Raw genomic sequence first — 23,216 nt, forward strand, 5'->3', positions numbered from 1 at the left:
CACAATCCGTGGAAGGGGGGGGAAAGAATATGTTGCCTAAAATAGGAATCGCAAGCCCAAATTGATTAAGATCGAAAAATTTTCGGAATTGAAACCAAATACGTAAGGTATATTTAACTATCGGGTTACAAACCTGTTTATGACGTTTCAAATCAAAAGGAAGAGAAGAACCTAAAATGGAGCCAAGTGCATAACCTTGAGCAGATTGTAATTCCAATATTACCCATTTAGGAATGGATAGTGTATCTTGATCAAGTAACGAAAATTTCATGTGTCGAATATTGATTGCCCAATAATAGAATCTAAAGTTAGGTAATGCCAAACCTCCACCTCTCTTAGCTTTCTGTAGATGTATTTTATCCAGTCTTGGGCTTTTATTTTGCCAAATAAATGAAGAAATTTTAGAGTCAACTTTGTCAAAAAAGGATTTTGGAACAAAAATCGGTAGTGCCTGAAATACATATAAAAATGTTGGCAGAATAAACATCTTAACCGCATTAATACGGCCAATCAAAGTTAAATATAATGGAGACTATTTAAATGAAAGTTGAGTAATATGATCAATTAAGGGTAGGAAATTAGTCTTGAATAAATCTTTATGTTTACAGGTAATTTTAATCCCAAGATATGAAAAAATGATTATTAATCAGTTTAAACGGAAGGTTCTGATACAAGGGAAGTTGCTTATTAATCGGGAAAAGTTTACTCTTACTGAGATTTAACTTGTAACCGGAAAAAAGACTAAATTGTGCTAATAAGTCTAAAGCAGCAGGGATAGATTTTTGAGGATTAGAAATATATAAGAGTAAGTCATCAGCATAAAGTGATACTTTATGGGACTTTAAGCCCTGGGTTATCCCAATAATATTTGGAGATTCTCGAATAGCAATTGCAAGAGGTTCTAATGCAATATCAAATAATAAAGGACTAAGAGGACAACCTTGTCTAGTACCTCGAGAAAGAGGGAAAAAAGGTGAGCTTAAAAAGTTAGTAGGAACTGAAGCCATAGGAGAATGATATAACAATTTGATCCAAGATATAAATTTAGAACTGAAATTAAACCTTTCGAGCACCTTAAATAAGTAAGGCCATTCGACTCTGTCAAAAGCTTTTTCAGCATCTGAGGAAGTGACGCACTCAGGATCGTTTTGTGAGGGAGTATAAACAATGTTTAACAGTGTGCGAATGTTATAAAAAGAGTAACGACCTTTAATAAAACCTGTTTGGTCTTCGGAAATAATATAAGGAAGTGCTTTTTCTAATCTGTTTGCTAATAATTTAGAAAAAATTTTAGAGTCAACATTTAATAAGGATATTGGTCTATAAGATGCACATTGAGCAGGATCTTTATCCTTCTTTAATATTAAAGAAATCGATGCTCTATAGAAGGATTCGGGAAGTTTACCAAGTTTTAATGAGGCCTCCAGAACCCTAAATAACCAAGGGATTAATGAGGATGCAAAATATTTATAAAATTCCACGGTAAACCCATCAGGGCCAGGAGCTTTCCCCGGGTTCATAGAGAAAATAACATTCTTAATCTCATCAGTGGTAAAGGAAGTGTCTAGCATAGAAGATATATCCTGTGAAATCTTAGGAATATCTAAGTTATCTAAAAAGTCATACATATATTTAGAGTCTCGTGGAGATTCTGATTGATATAAGGAGGAATAAAAATCAAAAAAGAATTGATTAATCTCAGCTTGATCAAATATCAGTTGATCTTTTTGATTATTAATCTGATTAATTTGAAATTTAATATAATTAGTCTTCAACTGATTAGCCAACAGTTTACCAACTTTGTCACTATGTACATAAAATTCAATTTCATTAATTGATTTGCAATCGAGGACGAAAGTAATAAACTGTGTTCCATTTGAAGTTCAGTTCTTTGTTTATACAACTTCTCAGAGGGAGCTGTAGCATATTTCTTATCAATTTCCTTAATCTTGTCCACAATAACCAGCTCCTCCTGCTTCAACTTCTTCCTCAAAGCAGCAGAGTACGAGATAATCTGACCACGAATATAAGCTTTAAAAGTATCCCAGAGGATGTTCATAGAAATATCTTCTGTATAGTTGATTGTAAAAAAAAAGATCAATCTGTTCATTCATAAAATTAACAAAATCCGAGTCCTGAAGCAACAGCGAATTAAAACGCCATTGTCTATTACTTTGTGTATTGGCCTGAATTTTAATAGAAAGCTTAAGTGGAGCATGATCTGAAATGGTTATAGAGTCATATTCACATTTAACCACTGAAGAAATAAGACGAGAGTCAATAAAAAAAAATCAATTCTTGAATAGGAACGGTGAACATGTGGAAAAAAAAAGAAAAATTTTTTTCCTGAGGATACAAAAAACGCCAAATGTCCGTTGACCCGGAATCTGAAAGGAATGAGTTAATCAAGGTTGCAGATTTATTGGGTAAGGTCCGTAAAGGAGCCGAACGGTCCAAAGCTGGAGATAAACAAGTATTAAGATCCCCACCCCAGATTAGTGAAAACTCATTCAAATTTGGGAAATGATTAAATAATGATTTATAAAATTCCGGACAGTCCCTGTTAGGAGCATAGATGTTAACCAAAACTACCTTTTTATTAAAGAGTAGACCACTAATCAATAGAAATCTACCATTCGGATCAGAAATAATATCGTGTTGTACAAAAGTGATTGAGGGATCTATAAAAATAGGGACTCCTGGAATCTTAGCGTTAGAATTCGAATGGAAGTGTTGATCCTTCCAAAATTTAAAAAAACGTAGTCTGTCCCCCCTCCGTATGTGGGTCTCTTGTAAGAATAAGACATGTGCTTTAAGTCTCCGGAATACTTTAAAAACTTTTTTCCTTTTAATTGGATGATTAAGACCGTTAGTATTCCAAGAGACAAAATTAATAGTAGACTCCATAAACCCTAAAATCAACCCGCCGTAAACCCTAAAGTCAACCCGCAAAAGAAAGGATTGACAATAGGTTCGACCCACGAACCCGGAAAGGGAACAGAACAAACAAGAGATAACGGGAAGGAGATGTGACCAATACTTCGGTAATGTAAGTAGCCCAAGAAGAAAAAAACTAAAAAGTGAAGCCCCTCCCACCGCCCCCCGTGACCCCAAAGCTAAATCTAAAAAAGACCAGCCAGAAAGAAGCAAGCACTAGAACTACCCCCATGACTTCCGATAGACGCTCACTAAAAAAAAGTGTGTGTGTATATATATATATATATATATATATATATATATAAATAAAAGGATCAACTAGTTATAAAACACTAGAGGAATAAAAAAAAGTACACTGATTAAAACGAACACGATATAATACAAAGAAAAAACAAGTAAATATAAAGAAAACAGTTAACAAAGAACAGACCCTGTAATTAAACAAGAAAATGAGATAATTAACATAGACTAGTTAGGAAAAACTACAAAAAGTACGTTTGAAAACTACAAAGTTTAAGGCCTCAAAGGAAATACGTAAAATGATGCAGAGGGAATAGCCACCCAGAATCCCCAGGGAAAAAGAAAGGAATGACGCAGTTAAAAAAAAATTGGCAACCATGTTAATTAATTAAACCAAAAAAAACCTTTTCTGCCCTCATATTAAGCGAAAAAAAAATTAAACCCAACAGATTACCTGCCTCTGATCAAACAGAGATGATTTAATAATTGCGATTAAGATGTTGAAGGTAAAAATTGATCCAGGTAACTCTGAGCATCCGATGGAGAGTCGAAAAAATGGGAAGACCCATCCGGCGAACGAATCTTTAAACGTGCAGCGTAAAGCAACACTAGTTTTAAATCCATCTTGTAGAGTTCCGACATCACAGATCTGTAACGGACACGTTGATCCCGAATCTGTTTACTAAAGTCTTCCACAAAACGGAAATGAAGATCCGAGAAATCAATGTAACCTTTAGGTCGAGCGAATCGAAGCAATTTCTCCTTGTCTTGAAAATAATGAAATCGTAAAATAACATGCTGAGGTTTATCTGACTTGGACGAATATAATGGGACTCTGTGAGCCCGATCCAATAGTGGTGGTTGGTCAGGAAATAAGATAGGAAATGCACCTTTTGAAAGTTGAGAAAAAAACTTTATAGGGTCATCACATTCAGCAGCTTCACGAATACCAATAATTCGGATATTCTGTCGTCGCATTCTGCATTCTAAGTCAAGAGTTTTAAAAGTGAGAAAGTTGAGTTTTTTCTTCATTACAGTAATTGTTTCTTCAATTTTCCCCATCTTGAGTTCATTTTGTTGCGTGGATTTTTGAAGATTAGATATAGCAGTTTGATGTTCCGTGATAGATGTTTCCGTTTTATCGATTGCATCAATAATTTTCTGCAGTTTAGTTGAAATTTCCACACGAATCAGTTAGTAGTTGAAATTTCCACTTGAATCAGATCCGATATAGCTTTCAAAATTAACGGTGGTTCACTTGGAGGAGGATCGGTAAGTTTTGGTCTAACCAGAGGTTTACCGTCTTTCCCATTCTTAGACATAGCAGACGTTAAAAACTTCCAAATATCAAAAAAAGCACAATTTGTTGCAAGGTATTTAAAAAAATCGGTGCCTTAATGGTTAGCTTAAATGTAGCTGATCATAGGAAAAAAACTCAGAGGTAATGGAGCGAGTCAAGAACACGACCTCACTCCATGAGCTCTACCGGAAGTCTCCAACTATTAGGAGTTAATACACAGTTTTTATAGAACTGTAGCAGCATTGGTAGTGTTTGCATTTGTTCTGTATGTCATTTAGATACATAATATGTTACTCAGTTAAACAGTAATTTGTGTTTTTAATACCTTTTTAACTATTGCGTGAGATGATGAGGCTATCGGAACTTTGAGGCTTTTTTACCGTGCCCATGGTCTGTTCTTTATCAAATTACGGTATTGCTTTGCACTGTTGTAACTATATGTTATAACTATGTGGTTTTGTCAGTTTTAGTCTTGGTTTGTCTTGTGTTTTTTGTAATATCATTCTGGAGGAACATTGTTTCATTTCTTAATGCATGCATTTCTAAGTGACAATAAACAAGGACTGAGTGTCCTCATAATCTAAGAAGCTTTTTAAGTATATAAAGTGTAAAAGAGAGTTTAGGATGGGTATAGGATCAATAGAAAATGACGCTAGAAATACTGTAATGAGAGTCGCAGAGATGGAAGACATCTGCAGTCTACTGTACATTCAAGAGTGTCAGGGAAGTGAAGTTTGTGCAGTGAAAACTACGACTGAGAGGGTGCTCAGGAAGCTTAATGGTCTGAGGGTGGATAAATCTCCTGGACCTGATGGAATGCGCCCTCGTGTTCTGAAGGAAGTAGCTGGAGAGATTACGAAGGCATTAACAATGATCTTTCAAGAATCAATAGATTTTGGCATTTTACCGGATGACTGGAAAATTGTTAAGTGTTACTCTGCTATGTAAGAAGTGTGGGAGGCAGCAGAAAGGAAACATTAGACTTGTCAGCCTGATATCAGTGGTTGGGAAGTTGTTGGAATCGATTGTTAGGGATGAGATTATGGAGTACCTGGAGGCACGTGCAAAATTAGGCCAAAGCTAGCATGGTTTCCTGGAAGGAAAATCCTGCATGACTAACCTACTGCAATTTTTTGAGAAAATTACGTGCAGGATAGACGAAGGAGATGCAGTGGATATGGTGTACTTGGGTTTTCAGAAGGCCTTTGACAAGGTGTCGCACAGGAGGCTGCTTAGTAAGATAAGAGTCTGTGGAATCACAGGGAAGTTACTAGCATGGGTGGAGCTGGTCGGCAGAAAACAGAGTGGGAATAAAGGGATCTTATTCTGGCTGGCTGCTGGTTACCAGTGGAGTTCCACAGGGGTCAGTGTTGGGACTGCTGTTTTTTACAATGTATGTCAATGATTTGGACTACAGTATTAATGGATTTGTGGCTAAATTTGCCGATGATACAAAGATAGGTGGAGGAGCAGGTAGTGTTGAGGAATCAGAGAACCTGCAGAGAGACTTAGATAGTTTAGGGGAATGGGCAAAGAAGCAGAAAAATGGAATATAATGTTGGAAAGTGTATGGTTATGCACTTTGGTGGAAGAAATAAACGGACAGACTATTATTTAGATGGAAAGTGAATTCAAAATGCAGAGATGCAAAGGGACTTCGGAGTACTTGTGCAAGATACCCTAAAGGTTAACATCCAGGTTGAGTTGGAGGTGAAAAAGGTGAATGCAATGTTGGCAGTCATTTCTAGAGGTATAGAATATAAGAGCCCGGATGTGATGTTGAGGGTCTGTAAGGCACTAGTGAGACCACATGGAGTATTTTGTACAGTTCTGGGCTCCTTGTTTTAGTAAGGATATACTGATATTGGAGAGGGTTAAAAGATTCACAACAATGATTCCAGCAATGAAAGGGTTGCCGTATGAGGAACGTCTGACAGCTCTTCGGTTGTATTCCCTGGAGTCCAGGAGAATGAGAGGGGAACCAGTAGAAACATTCTGAATGTTAAAAGGCCTGAACAGATTAGATATGGCAAAGTTATTTCCCATGGTGGGGAGTCTAGGACAAGAGGGCATGGCTTCAGGATTAAAGGACATCCGTTTAAAATGAAGATGCAGAGAAATTACTTTAGTCAGAGGGTGGTAAATCTGTGGAATTTGTTGCCACGAGCGGCTGTAGAAGCCAAGTCATTAGGTGCATTTAAGGCAGAGATAGGTTCTTGATTAGCCAGGGTATCAAAGGATATGGGAAAGAGGCAAGGGAGTTGGGATGACTGGAAGAATTGGATCAGCCATGATTGAATGGCGGTACAGACTAGATGGGCCGAATGACCTACTTCTGCTCCTGTATCTTATTTCCATGAAACTTCGGCTAATTGGGACAGCTGCATAATTGAACCAAAATATACTGGTCCCAATGTGTCCCAGTTAGCCGGAATCCACTGTATTGTGATGTACTGTTCTGAAAACTTTTCAAAACCTTGACTCGAACTTGAGCCTTCACATTTTGTCTTGCATTGTGTCATGCATCTTATGCTTTTCCTCCCCAGGGAACACTACATATCTCTGGGAGTTCCTTCTTGACTTACTACAAGACAAAAACACTTGCCCTCGATACATCAAGTGGACTCAGCGGGAGAAGGGCATCTTCAAACTGGTTGACTCTAAGGCCGTGTCCAAGCTTTGGGGGAAGCACAAGAACAAGCCGGACATGAATTACGAGACAATGGGGAGGGCTCTAAGGTAAAGGCCATCTCAAAGTATTAGCTCTTGTTATTGAGTTTTAAGCTTTTCAGTCCAAAGTGCCTGTTTGTTTAAAACAAGTTGACAAATGAAGAATGATTTGCTCTTCTGCTTTGCCTGTTACGCAAGTGCAGAAGAATCAAAAGGGCAAGTTACTTTGCACACATTAGAGAATGAGGTGTAGGGCTGGCAGCTTCCTGTCTTATAACAATAATGTGATTGGACCTTATGGGATCATTCCTGATCCAGGTACTTGCACCTCCTATTATTGTTCAAATGAGGAATAACAAGGATGTTTGCAGATCTGTCATTCCCATATCAATGTCTATTGGATTGACCACTGCCTAAATCACTCTGTTATCTCTATTGGCCATGTCAAAGAGAAGAAGCTCATAAAAAGAGCTGTGGCACTTAGCAGGGGCAGCTGAGGATAAAGTCAGTGATGGATAGATAGCAACAGAAGTACAAAAGCTAGAATCGGAGCAAAGTGAAATTTTTATGGGGTTGCTAACCGAGAGATGGTCATTAGCGTGCTGGATTATAAGAAAGAGTGAGAGTTTTCAATCACAGGCATTGACTGAATTGAGGATGATCCACATGGTGGATACAGGATGATGGTGACTGGAGGCGTGAAACATGAGATTTGATGGGCGTTGGGATAAAGGGCATAAACCTTTGAACCAAAATTTGCAAAATGTGGATGGAGGGTATTACAGTCGTTGCCTCTGGTGGTAATAAATACCTGGATGAAGCTTTCTACAGTAGATGGCCTGAAGCATGGGCTGAAGATGGGTGATGTGACAGAGGTGGGCTGGGCACTCTGCATGGTGAATGGGAGTCTGCAGCATTGTTGAGAAATTGTGAGATTGCCAACACTTTGGCTCAGTCTCTAGTCTACAGTGTCACCATCCATCCTTGGTCACGTGTGCAAGGATCAAGCTTGTGTACTCAGCTGATATAAATTGCACAAATATATCAGTTCCATTTCATTCCAGTTTGTCATATGGTAGTGACCCTTTGGATTTCTTGAAATTCATTGTTTTCTTTGCATTGAAAGAATCTAGAGAAACCCCAGCGACTGTTGCATTTCCTGTTAATATTTCAGACTTGAGTGATTTTCACACTGGTGAAAGTCTATAATGTCGGGATAACATGGAGTTGTGAGATATTATACAACAACGTCTGTTTTTTTCTTTCTTTAGGTATTATTACCAAAGGGGGATCCTGGCCAAGGTGGAAGGACAACGCTTAGTCTATCAGTTTAAAGAAATGCCCAAGAACTTAGTAATTATTGATGAGGACAAAGCTGATGCCAACAACGAGGGATCATATCCACCTGAAATCCGGACTGATGTAGTTGGCCACTTATCTGAAGGAATTTCTCCATCTTTAGAAAATATCTCTTCTCACATTTCCTCAAAATCTGTAGTAGCTTCTCGAGGAGCGAGGAGTTCAGCACCACAGAGTGTTGTGAAGCTGGGGAGGGCTGCGACGGTGAAGGTCTGGTCGCCAAGTCCCAGTGGAGTCCTATCTCCGGTGCCTACAACCTCCCTACCGGTAGTAACCTCAACAGTTCCAAGGTTAGTTGGTTCTGCTGTAAGTGGTTGCGAGTATTTTGGGAACTTGTTTACAATGCCTGTTTGAGGCAGCACAGTGGAATAGGTTGCTGGATTAAAAAGAAAGTCTGATTCCTTATTAGTCGCTTGATTACTTTCACTAAAGAGAATAAAAGTCAACTCTTGAGGAAGGAGTTCAAGGTTCAAGATTGTTTATTGTCATTCTTTAGTATACAGTGCAAACGAGAACAATATGATTGTTACTCAGATCCGATGCAACATAAAAAACACAATAAACATAAAGAACACAAGATAAAGCACAATAAATATAAAAATAATTCTATAAAAATGTACAAGATGACTGGTTGAATGTACATAAAATGACACTGGGTGATGTGCGTTTACTTGGGGGGGTGTTGATGGGTGGAAGTGTTGATCAGTCTGACTGTATTTGAGACTCGTGGTCCTGGTGTGGATGTTACGTTAATTGTTGTTGACACTCTGCAGATGGAGCCTGTACATGTTGGCTCACACCCTTCTCTTGACCATGATGCAAAAGTAATTAAAACAGAAATTGGTGGAAACAGTCAGCACATTTAGGCAGCCTCTGTGGAATGAGCAATAGTGTTAATGTTTCAAGTTGAAGACCCGTCATCGGAATTGATTCTTTTCTGTCTGAAACTCAACCCCCATTCCAGGAATTATTCGATCACGTTTCCTTGTTTAACCTCTCCCTTTTAAACTGTCTCACTAATACTGCATTCCCTCAGTTCTGCTTTCTCCTCTGACTTCTCCACTTCTTATGCTATGAGCACTTAGAAAATCTGGCACTAACCCGGTTAGTTATATGTAGTTTACAACTGGGTTAGTGATGTATTGTTGCATCCAGTTTATATCAAGTGTTGAGTCCTCTTGGACTCCTGTGGTAATACTGTTTCCTATCCTACTTCAGGATCCTGCATTCTGTACCATAACCAGTCCCCTGAACAGAATAATGCCATGGTACATTTTATATCAAAGTTCAAAGTAAATTCATTATCAAAGTGTGTATAAATTATGTAACTGTAACTGGAAAGAACCCAATTTTTTCAAAAAACACGCAATGTGCAGAGAGAGAAGGAAAAACACAGATCTTACAAAGAATAAAAGCAAGTAACAGCATTCAGAACGCAAGTGAGTCCATAGACCCGCTGCCTCGATCCATCAGATAGTGGGGCAAATCATCACGCAGCTCGCGGCCCGGAGCACTGACGCTGCGGAGACTGGAGTCAACGTTGCAGAGCACCAAGCAGAACTGGCCTGACCCTCGCCTCCGGTCCTGATGCCTTGCCGTTTCAGGCCATCCAGCTCAGTGTTTAAATTGTCCAAACACTGCGTTGTCCCCTGCACTGGGACCCGGCCCCGCCACATCAGTACGTTCTGGGCTTCCTCGATTTCACCTTGTACCCGCACGCCTAGTCAGCCTCGCCTTCTCTCACCTATTCTTGTGTTGATTGTTTGCCACAATTTTCCACAGAAACATTAATCATTTAATTGTATTATTTGCTTTATGAACCGCCAGTAAGCTGTTGCTCATCTTCAGTAGCATCATCTAAGTCATTATAAGTAAAATCACATCTCATTATGTTTTTATTTATGGGACATTGCGGTTGGTGCCATACTTTCTATATGTCAGTTATTGTTCTTCATAGGATTAAGTCTGATAACATGGTAAGTACTCTACAAATAAAAGCCTTCCCTTAAACTGCTCTTGGTTCTTCTCAGCACCCTTTCCTAACAGGCATAATAAATCATGGTGTTCTTTGCCACTGAAGTTGGTCTGCCCATTTGCAGCTTCCACACTGCACACCTGCTTCCCTAACTCTGATTCCAAATCTGTGTGTGTGTTCTGTTCTATATTCCCTTGTTCCTGAGCCCCAGTGCCTAACTGTGATTCCAAATCTGTGTGTGTGTGTTCTCTTCTATATTCCCTTGTGCCTTCAGCAGTTCACCTTGCTCCTGAGTCCCAGAGCCTGCCTTCTGAAGCTGATCCACCAAAGTGCTGTCAGCCCAACTCTTTGTTAATTGGTTCTCTGTGGTTCCTTCTCACCTGCTGTTATCCTCCCCCCATCCCATCCCACTCATCTCAATTCTCGCAAGCTGTGCCCGATTTCCAACAGCACTTCCCTCTTCAAAATTCTTGAGCGTGCTGCCGTGTTCTAAATTTCTGCCCGTCTCTCTTTTTTTTCAAGCAGTGTTATGCCTCTGCTGAAGCACTGGAACAGTCAAAGAACATCCACTGTAATCAGTGTATTGCCCCTCTTTGAGCAGCTCTGAACTCTAGCCGCTGGTAACTACTCCACCTTCCTCTGTCCACTGTCCAGTACAGGGTCACTGTCCTCACTTGCGCTTCATTGTACCCAGGTAATTCCAGTGTTTGCTTCTGTTGCTCCTGAAGCCAATGTGCTGGCCCATTCCCACTGATCTACGTTGGCTTATGTTCTCCCAAATCCACACAGTGAAAAGTTTTACCTTGTTGCTTAATTTCATTCATATGTTGCCCATTCCACAACACCCTTACAAATATCCCCTCAGTGTCCTGCTCCTCAGCTCTCTGGCCATTACTGCAGTTCCCTTTAATGGTTCTTTAGCATCTTAAACTGACAAGATTCACTCTGGAACTTGCTCTCTCAGCACCTCCAAATCCTTGTCCTTTAAGATCCTTATTAACACCCTACCTCTTAGACAATTCTATTTCTTTCCTTCATTTCTGACTACACGTCTGAGGAGTGCAGTGGAACATTCTGTGCTGGAGGGGTGCGTAACGGGGCAGCACGGTAGCATAGCGGTTAGCACAGTGCTTTGCGGTACAGGTGATCCAGGTTCAATTCCTGACGATACCCATCAGGAGTTAGTATGTTCTCCCGTGACCGCATGCCTTTCCTCCCACATTCCAAGGACGTACTGGTTGGTATGTTAATTGGCTATTGTAAATTTTCCTGTCATTAGGCTAGGATTAAATCGGGGGGTTGCTGGGTGACATGGCACGAAGGGCCTGTTCCGTGCTTTAGCTTAATAAATAAATAACTGCAGCTTGCTCTTTTGGAATACGGGGGCAAATTGGTTGCTGGCTCTGACCATGGTATAGCAGTATGAAGTATGAACCTTAGTGGAGAAGTGCAGATAGGTACTCAGCAGCTCAGGCAGCATTTGTGGCGAGAGAGCCACTTTCAACTTGATGGGTTGCACGTACAATAAAATAGATTCTATCGGGTTAGAAATAAGTAAGCAGTATTAAATGCTATATCTGGTGTTCATATCCAGTGTTGATCATGTGCAAATATATTAGCTAGACAAGGCCACTCTCGGCAGTCTGTTACGATCTGTGGGGAACCTGGGCAGAAAATGGAGTTGGGCATTTGAGGCTTGTAGGAAAGCTAGTCATTTGTAGTTGTTGGTTGACGTTTACCAAAGAATATTCCGGAATATTTCTCAGGCTATGTCTAGTCTGCAGGTCACCACTTCGTTGGATAACCCATGCTATGTATTATGCTGATTTTCTATGCTCAGTATGAATAAATGGCATCATTACAGAATAAAATTCGTCTGGATCCCACCATATTGTTGTAATAACTTCATTTATTTATGGCTGGGAATTATATAGTTTGTGTTGTATTTTCGCTTTTCTGCTTCAGCTGCTGTTTGATATGCAAGAATTTATGGAAATGATCCAGATATGCACAAAATAATGTTGTCATTTAGAGAGGAAAGTAACAGAAAAGCTATCCTATCTGTCATAAATGCTCAACTCATCCCTTAGCTCTTTGGTTGAAAGAATTATGATTTGCAGCTGATTGAGGTCACAGCCCAGTTATTGCAGGTGCTGCCATCTAGTGTTCCTATCATGCCATGCATCCAAAAGTGAAAGCTGATTGTGACGTCAAATAATCCAGGATGGACCTTTTGTCCTTAACATTCTTGTCGAATCTTGCTTGGTTTTAGAAGTGAATTATCAAAACACATGAATAAATAAGGTGTCAAAATTTTGCAGTGGTCAATAAAGATAGAATAAACTCTGCCTGGTTATCTTCTGCAAAGTGAATAGATGAGCTAAGTGTTTGATAATTAGTTTTCTCCTCAGATTTAATCTGAGCATTAAAAAAAAATTAACAAACCTAGCTGAACACCACTTTAATCCTGGTGGCCAAACTTGTTATTTCAGATCATAATCCATTAAATTAATACCAAAAAAGAACTAGATTTATGATTCTGCAATTCTTAAAGAATTCTTCTTGCCTACACTTGTACATCAAATTCCATTAAATTCATTGTTAAATAATTATACTTGTATTGCAAGTCCCCTCAATCAGCTTGATGAATTTCAGTTGTTCTACAACAAGGTTAATTAATGTTAGGGTGCAGTGTAGCAGCTCTGCTCTAAACTGACCCAGGCATATGGGATTCCTTAAGTTATTAACATTACATAACTAGTGGTAATAATTAAATATCAAAAGGAACAAAGTTTACTAATCTAATCCTATGTGAATAGCTTAGCTTAAAAGGGATACACCAGTGATGAGGTAAAATAGCTGCTTCTCTTCAATGGGAAAATGCGATTTGTTTAAAAGTCATTCTTGCAGGGTTACAATTGGTGGGACTTTTTAATTTTTAATTGAAATTCTTTGTCACAGTAAACAATTTTGGAGCAAATTTGCTCATAAACTTAAAAAGCATTGGACTATAGTCAGTAATCAGTGTCCTATCTTCACATGTGCCTGTAATCTATTAGGCAAGACCAGTTTCTACTGCCCATTGCACTGCTGGAGTTTAGGGCAGCAATGAAGGTTCTCTCTCTCTGGCGGTATTCAGGGCTTCCACCATGATGTCAGTCACTCTGTTTTCACTATTGTCAGTCAGGCGAGTGCCAGAGAAGACTCAGGAATACCGTCACACTTAGATGTAGAAGGATTCTTTATGCTGTTTCGATAACAGTTTGGTTTACCGGTCAGTTGTCAGGCCTGAGCTGAACCCCTGAACTTGGAGGACCGGTGGACCACTCTTAGTCTGACTTCTTTGACCTGTTTGGTATGGGTGACCCTGCCAAGAGCCAAGGCACTGACTCCAGCCAACACAACTCTCTCGATCATTGAGGCAGCAAGCCTCCAAATCCTATGACAAGGTTCTGCTCCTCTTAGAGGAGGTGAGACCAGATTCGGCTGTAATCCCATGGACAGTACAGAAAAGGATCTTGCACGCCTCGCCCGTGCCAATTGTTATGCCCATCTGTATTCATCCCATTTGCCTGAATTAGGCTTGAATCCCTCAGCCTTTCCAACCCAAGTACTTGTCCAAACAGCTGTTAAATGTTGCAGTTGTATCTGCTTCCATCACCTCCTCTGGCAGCTTCTTCCAGATATTCGGTAGCCTTTGTGAGGATAAACTTATTCTTCATCTCCTTTAAATATCTCCCTTCTCACCGTAAACCTCTACATTCTTCTAGATTCAGCTGTCCTGGGGGAAAGATTTTGACTTGCTCCTATCAATTCCTCAGTGTTCTCATAATTTTGTTCATCTTTGTAAGGTCACTTCTCAGCCGCCTACATTTCAGGGGTAGTAAACCTTCTTTCCCTTGAAACCATAGCCCTCTGTTCCTGAAGAATCTCTTCAGCATTGTCTATACATGATACCACATCCTTCCTGTAATATGGCAGCCAAAACTGTACACATGCTTGTGAGCGTGGTTGGAGGAGGGGAGTCAGTCGGGAGTTGAAGTTGCAAACTAGAAGCAGATTGAATGACCGCAAGAAGAGCATACAAAGTTCAGTAAGATTTGAAATGGAGTTAATCTGTTGATGTAACTTGAGTGTACTTGAATTTATTTAACATACAGCTGCCTGGTCTATGCCAGGCAATGGAGTGAAAGGATGTAGGCAGGACTGGAGAGCTGAGATCACTTTCGGATGATGGTGGCGGCAGCTTGAGGGGGCAGAAAGGCCTACACCTGCTCTTAATTTGTATGTTCATGTCTGCTGTTCATATGGAGGGAAGGAAAAACAATATAGAGACATGGGTTCTACCACAGAGCCAAAATAAAACCACAAAGGCTTACAAAGTGAAATATTGCAAGAGTGATTTGACAGCTCTAATATATTGCAAGAAGTGTCACAAAGTGCACGCACAATTGTAATATATCTGATTTTGGCACATGAAGTTCATCATCTGCATACAAAGTTTTTAAACAGCTGGGATTCAGGAATGGTATGTTGTTTAAACCTTGTGACTTTGTGAAAGGTTTTTTTGTAACAGTTTTGTGCAGTGCATGGGCTGCACAATACAAACGGCATGATTTTGATTGTAAATATCCCTGCATAAAATGTGTTATAAAACATTACAGTATAGAAGAAGAGTTTAAAACAAAGATTATATTGAATGTGGAAATGGTTCTTTCAAATGGTTGGGCACTTTCTGGGGAGAGTGCATTTTATTGTGTAATTTTCATTCTAAGACACTGGTTCTGATATTAAGCTTTACTGTGTTTGTGGTAGATGTTTGCCATTTGTGGTTCACTCTTTTTGTGAGGGGAGGAAAGCTATAGTTTACTCTTTGGGAGGTATCAATATAAAAAGAGTGTATTCATGAATCCATCAACGTGCACGGTGGCGTAGTGGTTAGCGTTTACAGTGCCAGTGACATGGGTTCAATTCCTGCTGCTGTCTTTAAGGAGTTTGTACGTTCTCCCCATCCCTGTGACCGCGTGGATTTCCTCCAGGTGCTCTGGTTTCCTCCCACAGTCCAAAGATGTGCCGGTTGGTAGGTTAATTTGTCATTGTAAATTCTCCCAAGATTAGGTTCAGATTAAATTAGGCGGTTGCTGGGCAGTGTGGCTCAAAGGGCCAGAAGGGCCAGTTCCTGGCTGTATCCTGATAAATAAGTAAATAAACAGATGTTTGCTAGGGTGGAAATACTTCGAATGGGGGTCTGATAAGTAGAATGCAGAGAAGAGAGGTTGCTATATTTTCCTGCACCAAGTCCAGCTCCTTCACTTTCTCTGCCAACGAGCAACTTGCTGATGGGGTCGACCTGCGATACGTCAAGTTCTTCATGTCTAGCAGGGCCTTGTGATCATAAAACAAGTATGTTGTTAAAAGGTAATTGTACTGACAGTTGTAGTGAACATTGGTGAAGCCACATTTGGAAAATTGAATTGACTTTTTTTAGTTACGTCCTTCATATATATGAGTAAAAATCTTTACATTACATCTCTGTTTAAATGTGCAATTTATAGTAATTTATAATAAATAGTATGTACAACAGGATAGTCTATATAACATAGAAATACAGTTGTGTCAGCATGATTTAAGCAGTCTGATGGCCTGGTGGAAGAAGCTGTCCGGGAGCCTGTTGGTCCTGGCTTTTATGCTGCGGTACCGTTTTCCGGATGGTAGCAGCTGGATCACATCCCCAATGATCTTTCAGGCCATTTTTACACACCTGTCTTTGTAAATGTCCCGAATCATGGGAAGTTCACATCTACAGATGCACTGGGCTGTCCGCATCACTCTCTGCAGAATCCTGTGAGGGAGGTAACAGTTCCCATACCAGGCAGTGATGCAGCCAGTCAGGATGCTCCCAATCCTGCCCCTTTAGAAAGTTCTTAGAATTTGAGGGCCCACACCAAACTTCTTCAACCACCTGAGGTGAAAGAAGCGCTGTTGTGCCTTTTTCACCATACAGCCGGTATGTACAGACACGTGAGATCCTTGGTGATGATTATGCCGAGGAACATAAAGCGGTTTACCCTCTCAACCCCAGATCCATTGATGTCAATAGGGGCTAGCCCGTCTCCATTCTTCCTGCAGTCCACAACCAGCTGCCTTGTTTTTGCAACATTGGGGGAGAGATTGTTTTCTTGACACCGCTGTGTCAGGGTGGTGACTTCTCTGTTGGCTGCCTCAGTATTATTTGAGATTAGGTCAATTAGTGTAGTGTCGTCAGCAAATTTAATTAGCAGATTGGAGCAGTGGGTGGCAACACAGTCATGGGTATACAGAGAGTAAAGGAGGGAGCTTAGTTCACGTCCTGAGGGGCACCTGTGTTGAGGGTCAGAGGGGAGGGAGCCCTCTCTTACCATCTGTCGGCGATCTGACAGGAAGTCCAGAATCCAGCTGCACAAGGCAGGGTCAAGGCCAAGGTCTTGACAGGAGCTTCTTGTCGAGCCTGGAGGGAATTAATAGTGTTGAATGTACTCCAAGAACAGCTTTCTCACATAAGCATCCTTCTCCAGACGTGTAAGGACGGTGTGTAGAACTGTGGCTATTGCGTCATCTGTCGATCGATTGTGTTGGTAGGTGAATTGTAGGGGGCCCATTGTGGGTGGTAGCATGCTGCAGTTTCGGTTACCCTGATATAGGGAAGATGCCTTTAAACTAGGAACAAGTACAGAGGAGGTTTACAAGGATGTTGTCAGGACTTAAGGGACTGAGTTATTGAGAGAGATTGTGCAGGTTGCGACTTTATGATTGAAGTGTCGGAAAAGGAGATGTATAAAATGATGAGGGGCATGGAGAGGGTGAATGCGACAGTCTTTATCCCAAGGTTGGAAAATCAAGAACCATATGTTTAAGGTGAAAAGGGAAATATTTATTAGGAGCCAGAAGTACGGCTTCCTCGCCTGGGGGATAGTCAGTGTATGGAACAAGCTGCCAGAGCAAGTGGTTGAGTCAGATTACAGTACTGTGCAAAAGTCTTGGGCATGTACAGTACATATAGCTGGGGTGTCTTAAGACTTTTGCACAGTACTGTATTTGACAACGTGGAGCGGAGAGCGACTTTGTAAATCTGTCAGGAGCCAAGGATGTCAGGATTGGTGAGAGTGGAGTGCCACCGGAAGGCTGGGGGACAGATACAGGTGGCAGAGAGAAAGTGTTTTGGCAGATGGTAGTGTGGGTGCAGACACACCCAGCCCTGAGATGCCAGGCAAAGTCATGTGGTTCCAAACAATAGGTTTACTGATCCTTACGGAATACCTCTCCCTTCCCCTTTCCCACTCTCAGTCCATAATAGCACATTCAGATTTATCATTACTCACATATGTCATGAAATTTGTTACTTTTTGCAGCAGCAGCACAGTGGAATACATAAAATTACTACAGTACTGTGCATTAACAAAATTTAAAAGGTATTCAGAAAGGTACGTGGGATAGGAAAGGCTCAGGGGAGGGGGGATATAGACCAAATGCAGGCAGATTGGACTGGCTCAGTTGGGATTTCTCGGTCAATATGGATCAGATTGGCTGACGGATCTGTTTCTGTGTGACTATACAACTCCAGTGTGTCAGATGCAGAACATATGGTAAGAATGGAGCCTAAATATAGTTGTACGTTTCTCATACTTTGTGCTTGTTTGTCTACAGCAGAACTGTCCGTGTGGCAATGCAGGTGCCTGTTGTAATGACCTCTTCGGGCCAGAAGATTTCATCAGTGGCCGTTCAGTCAGTGAACCCGGTTTCAACAGTAATAACCAGCACAAACACGACTGTTACCACTCCAAAGGTTCTCATCCAAACCATCCCAACAATGGTACCTCCTACAACAGAGAATGGAGACAAGGTCACCATGCAGCCTACAAAAATTATTACTATCCCTGCGACACAGATAACCCAGTGTCACTTACAGACAAAGGCAGGCTTGGCTACGACCGGCAGCATTAACATCGTTGGAGCTCAGGGAGCTATTCGAGCTCTTTCTCCGATGCCCATAGCAGGAGGAACACCTGTGATGAGACTAGCAGTGCCTGCCCAGCAGTCTACCAGCCAGAGTCCTGCTCGAGTTATTACTGCAGTTATCAAAGGAGCAGACGTCAAACAGGAAGGCATGGCTGCAAAGGTGGGAGCCGAGGTCCATAATATGCCCATGATTAAGGAAGAGCGTTCAGTGGAGGGCAGCAAAACAGTGACTCGTTGGGTGGTTGTCAGTGCACCCTCAACAATCGCCCTTCCTTTGACAATGAAAACAGAGGCAGAAGGCACGGTGACTGGTGAAAAATAGCTGTGCAACTGTTAGTAGAGTTGGCAGTGGGACTTTTCCAGCAGGTAGTAGACTTTTCCATCCCACGCTTTGCCGTGGGTCGTGAGCCACGTCATCAAATGCTGACAAAGGAACTTTTCAAATAGGAACAAATGATACTTCAATGAATTCGAATGCAATTGATTATTCATTGCGTATTGATCCAAAAAAAAAAGGGACCATGTGTTTCACTACATTTTAAGTCTATATTAAGAACTTCTGAAACACTAATGTTTTGGTGATTTGGTTTGGAATGTTTTTCTGAAGACTGCAGAAATTTTAAAGCACAAGTGATATCAGGAATTTACTTCCACTCCCAGCCACCATTTTATTATGAGGTCTTGTCTGTGCTTTAAGGGGTAGGCCATTTAGAACGGAGTTGAGGAAAAGGCTTTTTCACACAGAGTTGTAGATCTGTGGAATGCTCTGCTTCAGAGGGCAGTGGAGGCCAATTCTCTGGATGCTTGAAAGAGTTAGAGCTCTTAAAGATAGCGGAGTCAAGGGATATAGGGAGAAGGCAGGAGCGGGGTACTGATTGTGGATGATCAGCCATGATCACGGTGAATGGCGGTGCTGGCTCGAAGGGCCGAATGGCCTACTCCTGCACCTATTGTCTATTGTCTTTGAGCTCAGATGTGACCTTGTCTTTGCCATGTTAATGACGACACAGTTCACACTGGCTGTAACTTAGTGTTTGAAGCAGAGGACTGCATCTTCTTTCCCAGCATTCCAATCCTTCCGTTGGTTCAGTTTTAATAAATAGCAAAGCAGTAGTCTTCTGTCATGTTTACTAATATAAATCCGTCCCAATTTAAGAGTTACCATTTTCACAGACTAAAATGTACTTTAAAATGTTGTTCCCTTAATTTCCATTTGAAGCCCTTCCCAGCATGTCTCACACTCCACATCCTGTTACCTTTAAGAAAATAGCCTCATAGGTCTTCCCTGGAATCATAAAATGAATTAGCACAATGGTTATTTATTTGAAGAGTCATATAATGGTAACAACTCACAGCCCATTGCTCTGTAAATGTAAGAGCTTGTTGCAGAGTTCAATGTAAATTTATTATCAAAGTACGTATATGTCACCATAAACTACCCTGAAATATCATTTTCTTGCAGAGTTGGCCTGCAAGAGAATTCCTGGTAACACTGGTTCTTTTAAAACTAAATGCTGCCTATTGCATTTCAAAGGAATATTGACATTTGTTAAATAACACTGTGTGCACACAGTACTTTTCCTTCTACTGGTGCTAAGTGAGTTCTCTACAAACCGTATGGAATGTGAAGGATTACGTTGAAACGGAAGTTATTACTTTTATTTGGAGGAGGTTTGGTATTTTCAGGATTTGTATAATTACATTTAGTGAGCAATGTTAAATGACATTTGAGTTTTTCCATTTTTTAAAAAAAAAGATAAGCTATATACAAACTAGCTTTTTGTTAAAAGCTCTTTTTAATCTTACATGAAGCACAGTATTGTTATGGAGTAACATGTTATTTTATGGTAGTTAGAACCTGCCAGACACAGATTCTGGTCAAGTTAAGTGACCGACCTTTGGCTATAACCTTTTTTTTTAAATAATACCTGTGTTACTTTGCCTTGGTGTATGTATAAACATTTTGCTTTTATTTTCCTGCCACTTAAAGGTCACATGTTCAGTCTAGCTTAGTGCAATGAGCTGTTCCTTTTCAGGTAGTTCTAAACCTGTTGACTTCAATTAAAGAGGAAGTCTTGCCATCAGGACCCAAATATTTTAAAAAGAAAACTGTTACATGAAATTATAATTAACATCCTTTTGTCCATCTATTTTATCAATTTTTATGTACATGTTGAAGATGAACTGTGATGTATGTGGGAGGGGAGAATTGTTTTGGTTAGGACTGTTGAGGTACCATATGCAGTTAATGTTCAGCTCCTCCATGGCGACTCTCTCCCTTTTTCCCTGGTACTGCCTTTGGATTTCACCAGTGCTCACTGTTCAAATGTGTTCAAAAACCTGAAACAATGGACCAAAACGATGTTAAACCCTTCAAAACCACCTGCTTTTTAAAACTGGATTCTGGTATTGAAACTCCCTCCTTAATGAGTGATTAGGGAGATTACCAGTGTTCTGACTGAAGATGTTTGTACAGTTTCAACATTTGAAGTATATTCTATTTTGTTGTACTCTTGTTTCAAAGTGTATTCAAGTAGATTTTACCAAACTTTAACAGTGAATCCTGTTTTGATTGTGTTTTGGTAAAGAAATACAAAGTATATTGAGTGTCTGTGCATCTTCTTTAAAAGCCGTATCGACAAGAAGACAGTTTCTTATCTTAGGTGACACCAAGTCAATGGAGGCTAAATGCATCACTCTGAAAGCAGACAGGGGGTTTCAGCTTCAGTTCTGACCTGGGGTTCTGTCTGAGTTTGCACGTTCTCCCTGTAACGGCACAAGATTTCTCCAGGGCTCCAGTCTCCTCCCAATTCCCACAGTTGGTATGCGAAATGGCTATTCTAAATTAACCCCTTAGTGTTGGGCTGAAGGCAGAAAGGTTGATGGGAAATTAAGCAGGATGGGTGGGGATGCTTGGGGACTTGATGGGTCAAGTGGCTGCCCCTCAGTTGTATACAAATATAAATCAAAATGGAAAAGTAAAACATTGAGTAATACAGTAGGATTTGTGTTTTCCAATATAGCAATTACTTGGTTCAGTAATAAACAATGAAAGCAATGTAGAATAACCTGGAAACATTTTGCCTTCCCCAGCAGCCATCGTTCCTAGAGGGCAAATCTTGTGAGTATATTGAGGCTGTCTTGACTTTTAACAGCCTCTCTTGTTTGGGAGTTCAGTCATCAAAGATGAGAATAGCTGTCAGGCTGGAGTTTTCAAAGCCAACTTGCTGCATCCAGGGTGAGACCTGCTGATTGAGGGTAAGCACCTCTGTGGGTAAAATATCCTGGAATGCCAGTGCAATCATGGAAGATTCTCCGATGAGGATTATTGCTATCATCGATGCCCTTCAGGGTGAAGCCCGACTTCCAGGTGGAGAAAGGAAATGGATTCAAAGTATATTTATTATCAAAGTATGTATGCAGCATAGATCCCTGAAATTGGTCGTCCCCACAGACAGCTGCAAAACAAAGAACCATAGAACCAACCCATTCAAAGAAAAACATCAAACACCGCCCCCACATGCAAAGAAATCCCATGAACCACAACAAAAAAAGCTAAAACGTGGAATATTAAACAAAAATCAAATGCATATATAAACACTCATTGAGGCAGTAGCCCAGAACCTTTGAGGAAAATTGTCTTGCCCTGATTATAGATAAGGACTTACAGTAATTGTGGGCTATCCATGTTTTCTAAAAGCAGCTATATTAACTTCCTGATGAAAGGTCTCAGCCCAAAATGTTGACTGTTTAATCCCCTCCATATACGCTGCCTGACTTACTGAGTTCCTCCAGCACTTAGTGTGATGTTCAAGATTTCCAGAATCTTATGTTTATGCAATGCCTTCCAACCTGTTTGTGGCGCAGGAATCAGACTCCTCAAATACTTCTTTTTAAATACAAAAAATTACAGGATGGATCTTCCTCAAACTTTAAATAACTCAGCCTCCTCAATCAACAAAGATGTTGCATACAAGTTAGTTCAATTGTAGTTTAAGTAAGTGTTTTATTGGGATAAACTAGTGTGACCTGGAAACTACAATTTTCATGATCAGTCCAGTTGTAACTGCTTGTTACTAAGGAGGAGTTTTGGAGGCTGAAAGGTCTAAAGATAGGTAAGTCACGTGGACCACATGGACTACACCCAGGGTTACAAGAAAAGGTTGAAGAGATTGTGGAGGCATGAGTAATGATCTTTCAAGAATAACTAGATTCTGGAATGGTTTCAGGACTGAAAAATCACAAATGTCACTCCACTCTTTAAGAAGGGAAATTATATGCCAGTTGTCCTTATTTCTGTGGCTGGGAAGATGTTGGAGTCCATTATCAAGGATGAGGTTTTGGGGTACTTGGAGGCACATGATAAAATAGGCTGAACATTTCCCTTAAATTTCCTTAAAGGGAAATCTTGCCTGATGGATCTGCTGAAATTATTTGAGAAACAGGCAGGATGGACAAGAGAGTCAGTGGATGTTGTTTAAGTGGATTTTCATAAAGGTTTTTGACAAGGTGCCACACATGAGGCTGCTTAACAAGATAATAGCCCATGGTGTTACAGGAAAGATACTCAGATGGACAGAACGTTGGCTGACTGGTAGGAGGTAAAGGGTGGGAATAAGGGGGCCTTTTCTGCCACGATTATTGATGGTTGATTATTGAGTATTGATGCTCCACGGGGCTCAGTTACCTTTCACATTGTACGTTATGATCTGGTTGATGCAATTGATGGCCTTGTGGCCA

The 23,216-nt window shown here is 40.5% G+C and overlaps 1 protein-coding gene across 16 annotated transcripts in view; it reads left to right on the plus strand.

Annotated features, from left to right (window-relative positions):
* LOC140196661 (ETS-related transcription factor Elf-2-like) overlaps positions 1–21,076 on the plus strand; it is a 160,693-nt gene extending 139,617 nt beyond the window's left edge. For 10 of the 16 annotated variants that reach the window (XM_072256227.1, XM_072256231.1, XM_072256225.1 and 7 more), the window contains 3 exons: positions 7,024–7,216; positions 8,419–8,796; positions 18,165–21,076. In XM_072256227.1, coding sequence (XP_072112328.1) covers positions 7,024–7,216; positions 8,419–8,796; positions 18,165–18,798 — 1,205 coding nt within the window. In that variant the 3' untranslated portion in view covers positions 18,799–21,076. The remainder of the gene's footprint in view (positions 1–7,023; positions 7,217–8,418; positions 8,797–18,164) is intronic. The other 6 variants (XM_072256233.1, XM_072256228.1, XM_072256234.1 and 3 more) reach the window with 1 other exon arrangement.
* Positions 21,077–23,216: the final 2,140 nt, after the last annotated feature.

The sequence above is a fragment of the Mobula birostris genome, chromosome 4 (assembly GCF_030028105.1).
Source record: "Mobula birostris isolate sMobBir1 chromosome 4, sMobBir1.hap1, whole genome shotgun sequence".
Classification (NCBI taxonomy): Eukaryota; Metazoa; Chordata; class Chondrichthyes; order Myliobatiformes; family Myliobatidae; genus Mobula; species Mobula birostris.